Raw genomic sequence first — 15,926 nt, forward strand, 5'->3', positions numbered from 1 at the left:
GCAGCAACATGATGTGATTCTTCACAGTGTTATATATTCATAAGGCTGCACAAACTCTAGTTCATGTTGCTGTTTGACGTATTGTTTTGATTGTTTACTGCTATTAGTGCTTAGTGTTTTATTAGTAGATGTTTTTTAGTTGATATTTTTCTTAATTCATATCTTAGATCTTATTACTGTTTTTCTTTTACATTTTGTTGTCTGTAACTGGGACCCTGTGTACAAAGTACATAATTTCATCCCAATTCAGTATTTATTCAACATTTTTTTTTTTTTTTTTACTTTAAAAATTAAATAAAATCAAGTCCTTATCGGCACAAATAAAGTGATGTGGAACATGTTGCATCTGTTCTTACCGAGCACAGAAGCTGCAGCGTCGTGCTGCTCTGTGAGGTGCAGGTGGGCTGTGATGGAGCTCTGTCAGGTGCAGACTCCTCTGATGGAGCAGGAGCAGAAGCCGGGAGGCTTGGAGGGTTTAATGTGGAGTTTAGAGATGAACAGTCACGCGCTGAAATACGTTCTGGATAAAATACAGTGAGAAACGGGACCGGAGGACAGTTAGCGTTTATGCAAATTAGCTTAGCATCGTAGCACCGACGTTGTCCTATTATGGCGTCAGCCTCTTTTGTTAGTTAAAAATATGTTCAGAACCGACGGGATGAGTCACTTAAAATATGTTTAAAGTTAGAAAACACCATCTTCTATAAATGGTTCAAGTTGAGCAGTGGTCGTGTTCAAACCACCCTCCAATTGCTCCTGTAGGGTAACATATATCTGTGATATATTATCCATAAATTAAACGGATTCATTCATTTTTCTAGACTGAATAATATCGTGCATTGAATTTAATAAATGTAACGTGAGACGTTAATTTTCTTTGACCCATCAAATGAATGCGGTCATTTATTAACAGAATCAAAGTTTAACATCAAACATTTACATTAATTTGGCAAAATTGATTACAATAACAGCTTAATTAATTAGCTTTACAGTCAGGAAACCATACGGCCATGATTCCCTGCTTCACAACAGACATTTCTGAAAATATCTGGAATGATTTCTAGCAGGATAGAAGAGTTTTAAAGATGGAAAATGAAGTTTATCTTGAGAGAGATGGGTGAGGGAATTTGTCTGTTATAACCAGAACAACACGCTCCTTCTGGACCCAGCTTAACCAACGGTACACTTTGCGGTTGAAGATAGACTCTTTTACATTGGCAGAGGATAATTCCGACTTCGGTGTAGAGTTGCCTTCAAACGCCCTCCAGCGTCTCCGTAAGGATAGTAGGGAACCGTTCGGAGTCGTAAGATCATCCCAGAACAGACTTCTTCATAATTCCTCTGAACTTCTCTCGTTCAGCTTAGTTGCTTTTTCTCCAGCATTCTGAATTCCAGCATTCTGAACTCTGCTGCTCTCGGAACTAACTCACAGCATTCTCTCAGCGTTCTCCCAGCGTTCTCTCCCCGCACTCACTGGTGAACTAGGAAGTGTTGCACCTTTTAAAGAGGTCATTTCCGGTTCATTTGAGAACTTCCTGATTGGTCGATCGACCGAACAGGGGTGTGTTTTAGTGATGTAAGAGGTTATTAAAAGTCAAGGAAAAAGATTGTTTGTTTAAGAACAGACAGAAAATGTTTTTGAAGGACCCAGACTTCGTGGAGTCAATTCTCTAATATCTTTCTGTAAAAGTTAAACATGACATTTCTTTCCAGTAAACTTACAGTTGACTGAAACTTGACCTTTGACCAACATCACAACTTGCTCATTTCAGACAGAAGATCAAGAAGATGAATCATTACTCTGTAACACATTCTAACTTGGTTTCTACTTTGAATGAGGATTAAAAATCACTAATACTGTTTCACAGTTGATTTAAAATGAGTAGTTCACTTCAACATTTGAAAATGGTTTGAACTAAACACACTTTGATTATCAAAACATTTGTAAAATAGTAATGATGATAGAAAAGAGAGTGTTCTTTCAATTGATCAGTGCAGGACACTTAGGAAGTCTTCTGGATGGACTTGATTTTGTGTTTCTGGACTCAATGAAATACAGTTCTTGTCCCGGGAAGGCCCTCAAGGCCAGATTTTGACCTGAGGCTTAGTTCACTACACTCCATCTAGCTCGCTTTGACTTTTTTCGTCGGCCACCAAGCACAACAACACCTGCACTTCTGCATTTGACCACGGCTTTGATATTGTTTTTTTAATAGCTTCAAAATACTAAAAAATACGCTCCTCGAGTTATCGCTAATGGCAAGCGGTAAAGAAAAAATGGTGGATCGGGTTGTTTGGAAAGACTCCACAGACTCCTCCCCCCGACCAATCAGTGACCGACAGTGTTTCTGACGTCACGGCGCGGCTCGCTTGGACCCCTTGAGAAGCCGGGCCAGAATTTAGGGAGGCGAGCCGGTCACAGGAACAGTGGAAAGACCTCAAACGCGCGTGAAGCCGGAAATATCCGACCCGCACCGTGACAGTGGAAAAGGGGCATAAGGGGACCTGGCTAGCTACTGGTTTTTCTACAGCACGGAGCCGAGCTTCCAGTTCAGACAGCCTCTCCTCCAAAGCTACCATAAGACTACATTTGGTACATGTATCATTACCCCTAAAGGAGGCAGAGGAGTAACTAAACATCTGACACACGGAACAAGAGAAAACGGAGGAAGCGGAGAGAGAAGCAGCAGCCATGCTAAGCTAACGCTAGCAGGAGTGTAGTATGACATATATAGGATATATATATGCATACTTTTCACGAGTTCCTCATCTTTCTGACTGTGTAAATGTTGTGCATTGAATTTTAACAGAAATGTAACGAGAGACGTTATTTATGTTTGACCCATCAAATGAATGCGGTCATTTATTTTCAGAATCAAAGTTTAACATCAAACATTTACATTAATTTGGCAAAATATGAAAATAATAACAGACAAGTTTCACAGAAAATGGGCTTCAATCACACGGCGGTGATTGAGGACTTAGCTTCAGATATTTCTAAATATCTGTACTGATTTTAGGAGAAAGCAGAGTTTAAGATGGAAATGGAGATTTATCTTACAGAGAGATTTGTGAGGGAATTAATCTGTTTGACCAGAAAACGTGCACGTTCCATCAGATCTCAGCTGGCCTCCGGTACACTTAGTCGAAAATAGAACCTTCTACCTGGTTGACGATGAAATCAGCGTCGGCGTAGGTTCCTTTCTGACTCTTTCAGCGTCTCCGTGAGAACTGCCAAACCCTTAGAGAGTCGTACGAGGTTGTTCAAACAGAAGTTATAATCCCAAAACGTCTCTGGATCATCCTGAACGCGTTGGCATCCAAGAACTCTAACTCCATCAATCTTCAACGTCTGGCTTCAGACTTCAGACTCTGGCACTCTCTTTGAACTCATTTCTGAGCGCAGCAAACCGCAGCAACTGCATGAACTCAGCAACTCAGCGTCTCAGCCTCTTGCAACTCTCACACTCTGACATGAACTGGGAAGTTGCCACATTTTAAATGGGTCGACTTCCGGGTCATTTGAGAGCTTTCTGATTGGTCGATGGACCAGGAATAGAGGTGTGGTTTGTGATGTAAGATGTTATTAAAAGTCAAGGATTGTTTTAGTGACAAACAGAAAGATTATTGTAGGACTTCAGACTTCGTGGAGTCTCACTCTTATTATCTTCTGAAAAAGTTTAAACATGACATTTTTCTCGGTAAACATTTTAGTTGACCGAAACCTGACTTTTAACATACTTACATTGCAGACAGAAAAATCAAGAAATGCATATTAACCTGATTTCTTCTTTGAATGAGGAATAAAAATCATTACTTACTGTTTATGTAAAATAAAAATGAGTAGTTCTTTTCAACCTGTAAACATTGAGTGAACTAACACAATTTGATTATCAAACATTTATAAAACAGTAATGATTATAGAGAATTGTCTTTTCTGCTTGATTAATTCAAGAAAGAAAGTCACCAGATGGCTCAAACTGTATTTCTGGATGCAGATCAATGAAATAACAGTCTCTGTTCATCTGATCAAGATTTGAGGTCAGATCAGGTTCAGATCAGGTTCACTACAGGAGCTAGCAGAGCCAAATACACCAATAAAAACCGAGAAGTGTTGAAAGATAAGAGGTGTCTTAAGCACTATCCAACAGTAGAGAAACAACTGTACTAAGTGTGTTTGTGAACTAGAATGAAAAACTGCAAAAGACAGATAAATCCAGAAAACAGAGACGACTCGAGCAAACAATTCACTTGAGCTACCGACAAACAGGAAATGACACAATACATCTCACCACGAACGTGCAACGTCACACCACAAGGATATTAAGTTTTTGAATGGAATTATGGAAGTTAAACAACTTTTCCATGATATTCTAATTTTTTTGAAAGGGTCTGTATATGTACAAATCAGGCTGTAGCAGTTAGCAGATCAGACATTGTGCGGTCAATATGACTTGTTTTTATTGACCCATCAAACTGTACACATAAGCAGCTTGTCTAACTGATGATGGCATCCTGTTATTTGGGCCATCTCTGATGAATGGCCTTAAAATAGTTTGTCATTTCTGCATTTCTTTTTATTTTCATTCAATCTGTTTTTTTTTTTTTTATATGTTGTTTTTTTGTTTAGTTTTTTGGAGGATGGGGTTGTTTTTTAATAATGCGGGCTATTTTTCTATATGTGCACAATTCATTTTTGCTGCTGTGTTGTGATGCTTTTTGTTTATGGAGCAGTCTTCACATGTTTGTTCAGTTATGAATATGGACTGAACAATGCACGAGTGTGAATAGTTTAAACTTTCCATGTTTCATTAGTAAAGCTGAGTAACATTAAAGGATGTTATGAACATTTAATCTTTTTCACAAACTGCTTATTATGCACGTGCAGTGGTGTGGTGAACAACAGAAACTGTATCTGAATTAACGTGTGTGTGCACTTGGTTTCTGACTGCCCTAACCATCACATAAACAGGTAAAGGAGAAGGTGGACATCATTGTAGGATGTCTAATTATCTTTTTGTCAGCTGGCCTAAAGTCATTTGTGGCTTTTTCTGATCATAGTCTGTTCTTTGAAAGCAACTTCTGAGCTGTTGGATCAGAACGTTTGTGTAAATTTAATGTATGTATCATTCCAGTGCAGCAACAACTGGAAGCAGATGTTTATTTGAAGACTAAAGATGTGCTTGTGTTTCTCTAGATCTTGTTTCTTGAGTTGCACAAACAGTGTTTGCTGGTGCTTTAAATAGGTGCAGACTGGTTCAGGAATCATTCTTTGAATTTGACATGTCCCGATCCCCCCTTCAGTTTCCCGTCAACTATTATAAGACATGGAATGGCCAGCAATCTAAGTTTGCAAAGGTTAGACAAAACAAAAAAGTCCAAAAATAGAATGCAGAATGTATTAAAATATTTAAAACTTGAAGTTTTGTATCATTCAGTGACCCACAACCTTTTTTATATTCTATTTATCATACGTTGAATCATACAAAGCTTTTTTTTTTTTTAATCCTTCTGTATTTTGTTGGAGATTTGTCAACAGATTAAGGTAAATTGCGTCAAAGTAATGTCAAGTTTTTATTATTTTTGATTTCTTTAGGAGTTTTATTTTCAGTCTTTGTACTAGTGTAAGGATTTCTCATCCCAGTTTAGAATAGGTCAAAGTTTAGGGCTCTGTTAAAAGCAAAGATTCAGATAAATACATTTTGTAATGGTTTCCTAAAAGAACAAGTCTTTAGGTCAAAGTGAGGCCTTCTCATAGTCTGAGTACAGCAAGCAGCCACTAGTTTGTATCTTTACATAACCTTCCATGAATACTGAGGAATGCAAACTGGAAAGGGCAGATCCATTGCTCTCACCCCTCCCATCCCACACAGCGAGTCCCACACAGTTGTACCTAATCACTCCTTATCTCCCCAGCAGCTTTGATGCAAGGGCTCCCTGACCCTTCAGCATGTCTCTCTGAGCATGTTGGGTAGAGACGAGGACAGAGCAGCAGGCAGAGTTATTTTACGATGGGAGGGAATGTCCCAGTAACAGCTGCTCCCTTGCATTGACAGGCTGATACTCTGACAGAGGCAATCTTAGGGGCATTCTCACAAAGGACCTCCACCACTTCCACTGCCTTTTACTTGCTGTACCTGTTGCATGGGATTCATACGCTCAAGAGGAAAACACTAGACTGAGTGTTGTTTTTTGTGTATGTGAGCGCCTCATCCTTTCTGGATCGAAGATGAGGATGAAGGAGCTGTCTCTTCGTCAGGATCCTGACCTCAGGAAGGAACTGGCTCTCCTGGCACGTGGATGTGACTTTGTTCTGCCCTCTCGGTTCAAGAAGAGGCTCAGAGCCTTCCAACAAGGACAGGCAGGTGTTTGTATTAGTGCACTCCGCACCGCACAGGCTTTGCCTGCCCATTATATTCTCCCATTCCTTTAGTGGCACACTGTTGTTCATCCAAACATGGATACAATTTGTGTTCACTTGTTCACATTTTGTTTTGTTTGGTGCTTTGTGCTCAGCTGCTTTGTTGTCCTCTTTCAGTCCTTGCTGTTTTCACTGTGCAGAATGTCATGTGGCTTAGCAGTTGTTCTCGAGCTCTGCGAGCATGGAGACAGCGAGGGGACAACGCAGGGCAACAGGAGATATTTCTGTCCATTTATAGCCATGGCTGCTACTTGCACACAGCACAGATAAGCATAGACTCACGTATCTTTTGTCACAGAAGATTTGTGATTCTGTGCTTATCTGACGAGTTTTATCAGGGTAAAATAAGCAGATTCCTCCAGCAGTTTACAACAAAATATAAGATTACAGCAAACATTTTGAGAATGTCTCTTTAATTAGATTTTTTTTTAAGTTACGTTAATGTTTGGTGTTTTACTGATGTTGATCCAGGTTTGTTAAAATGAGCATGTGGTGTGGGAACACCAGGGTGAAAGTTTTATATCTTTACAGGTGTTCTGAATTATTACTCAAGACCACAAAGAACGAGTCAGCAGATTTTTAGTATAACATGTTCTCCTCAAACTGTGTTAGTAAATGGTGTCAAATTACATTTGGCTCTCAGATTTTTAAGCAAAATAAAAACTTCTACTCACAGATTCAATATTCTCCACTGTATATCACTGTGCAAACCTCAAAATGAGTGTTTAGTTATGAATATCCCCATTTCATTCTGTTTCTGGGATTATTTGTTTATGTTCAAACTTAGATATGTTTCATAGAGGGTGTGTTTTCCTTTGCAGCTATCTCCAGCGGTGGTGGTAACAAAATAACACCACATTGTTAGATCATTTTAGGTTGTTTTTTTGTTTGTTTGGTTGGTTTTTTTGCATTACAGTACCTCCATTTGTTCATCACTAAAACGTTACAACTAACTATCGTAGCAAAATCACAACACTTTGTTGGCAAAAGTATCCTAAAACTTTTTTCCTTTCACAATCATTTGCATTATGTAATATTGCAAATATCCATCCATCCATTATCTTTACCCGTTTGTTCCATTTTGGGTCACGGGGGTCGCCGGTGCCCATGTCCAGCAATTACTGTGCGAGGGGCGGGGTACACCCTGGACGGGTCGCAAGTCCATCACAGGGCCACTTGGAGACAAACGAGACAAACAACCATTCACTCTCTCACTCACACCTAGGGACAATTTAGAGTTACCAATCAGCCTAACATGCATGTTTTTGGTTTGTGGGAGGAAACCGGAGTACCCGGAGAAAACCCACGCATGCACAGAGAGAACATGCAAACTCCACCCAGAAAGGCCCTGGACCGGGGTTTGAACCAAGGACCTGCTCGCTGAGAGGCAGCAGCTCTACCAGTTGCGCCACCGTGCTGCCCTATATTGCAAATATATTAAACTAAAATATTGTTAAAATCTATTGTCTACATGCCTCAACAGGTTTCACATTGTTTGATTTGAGATATAATGAGTGTCCTACCTGCAGTAGACAGCAGTCATTTCTATGTTAATAACATGGATTAACTTGAACATCTGTGAAGTTCTGGGTTTATTTTATGTGGTGGATATTTGCTCTGAGATATGTCTTTTTCTGAGTTGTGATTGATTTGACTTGTACAAATGTCTCCTTGAGTCTCCAAACTGAAACCACTCTGACTCTTATCAAAAGCAGGTAAGGTGCTCAAGATCAAGGAGATTAAGCAACGCTAATCTCCTTGGGGTGATTTAGAAAAACATATTTTTGATTTAACTTCTTTTAGTTTGATTTTTCCAGAATAACGGATAATAGGTGGCACACCCTAATATTTATGAGAGCGCTTGATTTGTCAACTTCTGATTAACAAAAAGGATTTGATGACTATTTTAGCTTTTTGACTTTCATATACAATTTAAAATGTTTGCATAGTAATAATCTCAAAGCAATATAACTGCTCGCTTGGTTTTATTTTCATGTCACGTTTAAGCAGCTCAGTTTGTATCATTTTACAGTATAAATTATCATGAAACTAAAAGAAAACACTGAATTTTGTTTCTTGTACATCATGAGTGAAAAAAGAAAATTGTGTGTTTTTCCAAAATTTTTGAGACGTGTAATGATTTTTGATTGCTAACAAGAAAGTGTATCGGCATATCAGTTAAGCTGCTGAAGCGGTTTGGATACTAAACATTGGCTAGTTTGTTTTTTGTTGTTGGTGGGGAGGTTTTTAGGTTGCATCTGAAAGAAATGGGAGCGATGGGCTGTTGGTTTTAAACTCCAGCTGCCTTTAGGAAAATATATTTTAATATTAGCTGGCCTTGTTGCTATTTTAAGTGCTTTATAAATAAATTGGTATGGTATTTAAGATTTGTTTAAGAAAGGACAAGCTAAGGTTTAAAGGAAACACACACTTCATGTACTTTCTTAGGCTTTTTAAAATACACACATTCCTGTCACTTTATATTCACTTACACTAAAAAAAGATGAATGTCACAATTTAAAATTCTTTAATATTAAAATTTAAGTAATTATAGTCATTATATAATATTGCATGCATGCTCATGATTCATGTGTTCGACTTTTTTCTCTTTCAACAAAAGGCTCAGAAAGGGTGTAATGGGTTTTAGAATTAATGGCCCTCTTTTATTTAAAAAAGGTCATTAGAAGTTCTGTTTTAACCTGAGGGTCAGGACACAACATTGGGGATTTCTAAGAGGATGTTAAGAAAAGATGAAATGTCGTATAGTAAAACATTAATACAACGTGTTAAACATCATGTGTGCCACTTGGAACTGGTTTTATTGAGCGTTTTTGTTTGCAAGCATTATGTTTCTCACAGGGACAGTGATAACCTGAAGAGTGTAATTATACACAAGAAATTTTCTTGTGATAACAATTTTTTTTTTGAGGTTATGTCTAAAATTATAAAATTATGACTGTCATATTTTAAATGTCTTGTTTACCAAATATACTAAATAGAACATGTGTATCATGTCCTGTTTATTATATTTGTTGATGATGCTGATCTTATCGTTGACTACAAGTCATAAAACTGTCAGGACTGAACTTGGAACAACTGGTTATTTGTCTTTAGGGTGTCAGATATTATATATTACCCATAATCTATATATGTTTAATACTTGTGTTTATGTAAAAAAAAAAATAAAAAAAAATAGTTTTTATATTGCCATTTTGTAAATCTGTGTTCTTTAAAATATTGATCTTCAGGCTTTTACTTTTAAGAAGTATATTAACCAGAAAATAAATAATTAAGCACAACTTTAACCAAAAACCTAAAATAACTGTCAGGTCCAATAATTGCACACATATTAATGAATGTTGACATATTAATTTAAAATGTGTTACAGAGTTACTGTAAGTTAGGAATGGCAGTCACAGCAGTATCTGTTACAGATAAATGGGTAATAATCATCTTCCATGATGAGCCTTAGGGCTGTTTAAAGATATGGTTACATCAGTGCCAGCAGCATGGCATTTATGTTGCAGTGAGCCTCAACACGCACTGAAATGTACTTTTAGCACGAGTGGCTAATAGTTCATGTGTCTGTGTTTGTCTCAGGCCCAAGTGAGGACGGAGGAGCCAGTTACCACTGCACTGAGTGAAAGCATTCCCAAGTTTTACTTCCCACAAGGCCAGCCCCAAGCCAACCTCAACATCGACAGCCTCATTTCCAAAATTGAGAAAATATTTTCACAATTTCCAAATGAAAGGGCCACCATTGAAGGCATGGGGCCAGTTGCCAAGGTGAGAACGCAGGTTGTAGAATCGTGGTTCAGCTGCCACCCAGAAAACTATTTTCTTTTAGTGCTGTTTGGCTCCTGACTTATTGAATGTTTGCTGATTTTAAAACCCCATGGAAAATTATTATTTCCGTGTCGCAGAGGAATGTGGTCTGTAGCCTGAGGAGAACTTTGTGTCAAAAACAGCTAAGTTGACTCAAGGAAATCAATAAATTACTGCTTTGCAACCTATTAAATTTCTGAAGTAAAACGTGTGTTTTGTTAACTTCATTATACTTTTTTAATTTCATCTTTGCATAAGCTTCATTCTTACTACAGACTCTATTTTCTTCTGTGTCCTTAGGCCTGTGAGTGTCCCCTGTACTGGAAAATGCCATTGTTTTGCTCAGCTGGAGGCGACAGGACGGGATTTGTGTCCGTTCACAAGTTTGTGGCTATTTGGAGAAAGTATGACAATAGCTGCTTTTATTCTAACTGAACCAATGACATATTCACGCTCAGCCAAAGGGCTCATACAGACTTCTCTGGACAATGAGGATCACTCTCTCAGGAACATAAACGCTGCATGTAGCTCTCTGCCATTAGGACGTTTTTCTTTTTCCAAACAGAATTTGTTGCTTTTATAAACTTTGTTAGGGAAAGTAGCTACGTTACAGCACGTGTAGGCCTGTCACGATAACAAATTTTGCTGGGCGATTGTCTCAGAAATTATTGCGATAAACGATAATATTGTTTGAAATTTGACAATAATTAGTAATTATTGTCAAATTTAAGAAGAAATGTTGGTTAATTTGTTTTGAGTGTAGTTCCTTTTTTCGACCACCGGATGGCAGTATAAGACTGAAACGAAGGATGGATAGTGAGGGAGCGACCAGCGCGTCTCTTTAAGAAAAATGGGAGGGAGGCCCCTTGATGTGACATGGGCTGTCTTTCCCTCCTTTTTTCAGTCGTCAAAATGTCGGATGCTTGGTGTGGTTTGAGCTCTTTAGCATTATTACACAAAGCTTTTAATAAAAAATCAGTAAACAAGTTCTCAGCTTCCTTTTGCAGAGAAAACAACTTTTTACATGAAGGCACAGGTTTCAACCATGAACTTTGGAGCTTCAACAAGATGGAGGTTACTTTTTTTTCCCAAGGTTGGCCTGTTAGCTTAGCTCGTAGCTTAGCTTCTCAGCTTAGCTGCTTTTAATGATCCAAAAACGGGATTTTGGACATTTAAAATTGATTTTAAAGAGAAAGGGAGGGGTCAGTGAAGAGCACCGGAGTTGAGCCTTTTGTCATCCATTGTCTTCAGTAGAAAGAGAGAGACACGAAGAAATGATAAAGCCAAATAATGAAAATGAGGTTGATAATTTTCATTTATTGCGCGATTAATTGATTTATTGTTTATTGTGACAGGCCTAAGCATGTATACTGAATGGAAAACATCCATTCAGTATCTTTCTGTTGATAGAAATATTATGAGGTTTTCTGCAATAGACATGTCTTTGTATTAATGTGTGAGCCTCCAGAGACCTGGACATGCATGAGTTTTGACCTGAGCGTGTCACTGAACCGTTCTCAGATGAGAGGTCACCTCAGGCCTTCTATTATTACCACAACCATAACACTGTGCAGTACAGTGATCCATCACCAATTCAGAATATTAATTTCAGAAGTAATATACCTGCACTTGAAATTTTTAATAAAGTTCAAAATTGAAAGAATATAAAACCAAGGAGGGAGTGACCTCACAACCAGCTGTGATCTCTTCTTCTTCTCCAGAACTCTGCAGACCTGTCACGATGATGCTTCTAAATTTGTGCACCTCCTGGCCAAGCCTGGCTGTAATTACCTGGAACAAGACGACTTTATTCCATTTCTTCAGGTACGGACTGCAGCACACCCAGGAAGAGGGCTGGAATTGGCAGGGCGGAGGAGCAAAATTGCAAAGGTGGCACAAACTGAGTCTGGTCTGTGGACGGCCCTGCTGAGGCCGTACTTTCATGTGTGACAGAAAACTAATTTAGTAACGTTAAAAGTCTGCGGTATAGTGACGAGACACAGACTGGGTGGAGATTCTCCTGAAGATGTTTTCAAGCTTAGAAGAAATGGTAATTAAAGTTAAAAAAAAATTATTTGGCCCTAACTTGATGTATTTTTTATACTTCCATGAGCTTTTAGCCTGATAGGAACACCCGTTAGCATGCACGTAGAGATTCCTCGTGGCACGTGGTGTTTAATCTGTACTGTGTGGCTCAGTGAATCACCTTTGACTGTTGTGATGAATGAAAGGCGGATTGCTGTGGAGTAGATTTGACTGTCCCTGCCTGTTTCCTGTGGGATGTGATTTATGTGTTTTCTATGATTTAATTTCTCTTAGCAAATCCACGAAGCTTGAAGGCTGCCCTAAAATAAGGCCTTTTAATTTTGTTACCGCCTTTGCATTTATGTCAACAATTATTTTCCTTACTGGAAGGCAAGGAGGTAGAGAAGGAAAAAACATGGGGGAGTTTCCTAATAAGGACATACCAAGAGTTTCTAAGACATTCATTGCTCATTTAATCTCTTTAAGGCATAAGGAGGGAATAAATAATCAATAAACCTATTTTTATTGCCATTTCCTAGGGTGTTTTCTTAAGTACCGTATATCCGGAGTGTAAGTTGCACCTTTTTGCAAAAATTTGCAAGTCCTGCGACTTATACACTGAAGCTACTAATGTACGTTTTTTTTCCCCCATATTTATAACCCAATTTTTGACTTTGAAATGTTTATTCATAGACATGAACCAGTAAACATTACCAGTTGCAGCCGCTAGAGGGTCCTCTAAGGCTTTTATATGTTGTTCGGCTACACCCACCCCCCCCCCCCCCCCCGCCCCCACACATACACACACACAAACGCACAAACGTTCACAGAGACAACTGAGGAAAACTTAACACAAGTAAAATCGCAAACAGAAAATCCTATTTTGCAAGTTTGTAAACAGGTGGGGTCCGTGCAGTCTGTCTGGGAGATTCAACCCAGCGGAAAGGACAACCGCACGGTGGTGTAGGATTCCCCATCACAGGGAACATTCCCCCCCCATGTCTGGCTGGCTCCCGCCGGGCACATTGCCTCTGTGGCCCCGGGAAGCAGCAAGAACGAACGAAGGCTGCAAAGCTCGCGACTGCAGCCTTCGTCTCTGCTCCGCCGCCGGAGCGGGGAGGAACACCACCACCCAGGCGAAATGCAGCTGTTTTGACCATAAAAGTGCATTTATTAAGGAAAAGTTAAACTTAGTCACATCTTTGCTATAATTTTGAGCAAACAAGTAATTGTTTTTAACTGTTAATCTTGTTAAAGTCCTCCCATGCACGCTCTCGCGGCCGCCATTTGGCAGCCAATTGATTTTTGGCACAACACCGGCCCACGTTTCCAGGTTGTCAGCGGTGATGCATAATAGATGCAACTTATACAGCAAAGCAGCTTTTTTTTTTCCCACTTTATTACACATTTTTGGACTGATGTGACATACACTGGAGCACCGTGTATGGTGGAAAGTACGGTAATTTTTTTAAAGACCTGTATAAAGAGGGGGCTTCTTCTGTTAAGGTCTGGAGGATTTTCTGTTAATGGGACAACATAAACAAGTGGTATCCTGATGTACCTCGTCGCTGAGGGATTTGAATAGTGAATATTTGTAGTTTAGTGTGGGCAGAGGAGGGAGGGGTGGTATTTCTAATTACCCCTCTTTGCTCCACGTTGGGGGACAAAACCAAATGTTGGACAAAAGGATGCGCAGTAGAGCAACACAGATTTTGATGTTTCACTTGAGTGTTTGTCAGCTCCTCTGACAGCCGTAGATTGTATTTTTCAGAAATGAAGGATGTCTGTTAAGAGTTGCCTTGAATTTCAGGGATGAATGTTCTTTTGTGAAGTCAAGACCAAGTAATAACTTTAAACTTTATGTTTCTAGGATGTGGTGAACTCACATGCAGGTTTGGCATTTCTAAAAGAAGCACCAGACTTTCACTCACGATACATCACAACGGTATGCTACCATCACACAGCAACTGTGCACAAGCAGCGTGCATGGTTTGCTTGATAATCAATTCATTCTGTACAATAACAACACTGATTGTTCTTTAGGTGATTCAGAGGATATTTTACAACGTGAATCGGTCATGGACGGGGAAAATCACATGTTTTGAGCTCAGGAAAAGTAACTTTCTTCAGGTAAATGTTCATGTTAAATGTTTGCTGTTTACACACAAAAAAATATACATTAAAATTCTCAGTTTGAGTAAAAAGTTCTTTCAATCACATTTTCTGTATAGCTGTTGTGTTTAAAGTGCATATGTTGATGTTGCACCTACAATTAATAATGACTAAAACAAACGCTGGGCAGAATGTGGCACTGCTGGAGCAGGAGGAAGATGTGAACCAGCTGACAGAGTACTTCTCCTATGAACATTTTTATGTTATCTACTGCAAGTTCTGGGAGCTTGACACTGATCACGACCTCTATATTGACCAGAAAGACCTGGCACGGCACAACGACCAAGGTGAGCACACATAACATCACTTTGACATCAATGTCTTCCATCCATCTTGGCTTCACGTCACTGCAACACAAATAGTGGGGATAAAGGCAATAAATGCAGGATGAATGCACCTTCTTGAGCAGTACTGTTTGAAATTACACAGAACAATAAAACACCTTTAGTTAATGTTATCTAGACCAGGTTTGCTCCTTACATACAGTCTGGAAAAGATTTGTCTCTGACACCTCCTCCTTTGACTGCACATTTTCTTGGTTGATGGTTTGTGAGTGAAGTAGGGGAAATAAGACACAAGATCAATAGGAGAGCAGCGTATATGCTCTGCTCCGCTGACGCCACGTCTGGAACCATTTTTGTCCACTGTATGGTCAGAATTAAGACCAGAGGATTTATAGGGTTGTCAGGAAAAGTGCACCAACGAGTCTGAGAACGAATTACACGTGTCGTGAAAAAGATGAACTGTAAGTGAAAACGTTTGGTTCTAAGTGTCATCTTTGGTCTGTGTTTTGTAGCTGTTTCACAGAAAATGATTGCGAGGATATTCTCAGGAACTGTAACTATGTAAGTAAATAGTTTGAAGAGCTGAAAGTGTTAACTCCACTACGTTTTAATTTGGTGCTTGTTTCTTCTTTCAGAGACAGGCAGGTGCATAAAAGGGGACGGTTGAGTTACGCTGATTTTGTCTGGTTCCTCATATCTGAGGAAGACAAGACGAGCGACACCAGGTATGTTTGCTTTTAGTCACACCGTGTCCTTGTCAGTCTTAAAGTGATAGCTCAGACCTTCTGAAGCGGGGTTCTGTGGACAGGTTTGAAGAGTAATTATATTTCCTGATGACTCATTAAATCAGTGGTTCCCAACCCTGGTCCTTGAGGAACGCCATCCTGCATGTTTTAGTTGTTTCTCTTCTCCAACACACCTGATTCAATGATTTTATTACTTCCTGAAGTTCTGCCAAAGCCTGTTAAGCACCATTCATTCAAATCAGGTGTGTCAAAGCAGGGAAATGACTACAACATGCAAGATTGGGTTCCTGGAGGACCAGGGTTGGGAACTATAGGGATGCACATTATTGGATTTTTGACTGATATCCGATACGCAAACATGTAAAAAAGTCCTGATGCATGCTCAATAATCCAGGTAAAAAAATCCAAAAAAGTTCAATCTGGTCCTCTGGACATTCAAAAAAACAAAAAATA

At 39.2% G+C, this 15,926-nt stretch overlaps 1 protein-coding gene across 1 annotated transcript in view; it reads left to right on the forward strand.

The window, feature by feature from the left end:
- Nucleotides 1–6,206: 6,206 nt before the first annotated feature.
- The window catches only part of ppp2r3b (protein phosphatase 2, regulatory subunit B'', beta), a gene marked incomplete in the record, with an annotated part of 25,652 nt that continues 15,932 nt past the window's right edge, over nt 6,207–15,926 (forward strand). Inside the window, 9 exon segments of the mRNA XM_037687065.1 lie at nt 6,207–6,361; nt 10,022–10,207; nt 10,547–10,650; nt 11,968–12,070; nt 14,142–14,216; nt 14,315–14,401; nt 14,574–14,730; nt 15,240–15,288; nt 15,363–15,452. Of these exon segments, the coding sequence (XP_037542993.1) occupies nt 6,230–6,361; nt 10,022–10,207; nt 10,547–10,650; nt 11,968–12,070; nt 14,142–14,216; nt 14,315–14,401; nt 14,574–14,730; nt 15,240–15,288; nt 15,363–15,452 (983 nt within the window).

This window comes from Nematolebias whitei, chromosome 13 (assembly GCF_014905685.2).
Source record: "Nematolebias whitei isolate Nwh7 chromosome 13, NemWhi1, whole genome shotgun sequence".
In the NCBI taxonomy this organism is placed as follows: Eukaryota; Metazoa; Chordata; class Actinopteri; order Cyprinodontiformes; family Rivulidae; genus Nematolebias; species Nematolebias whitei.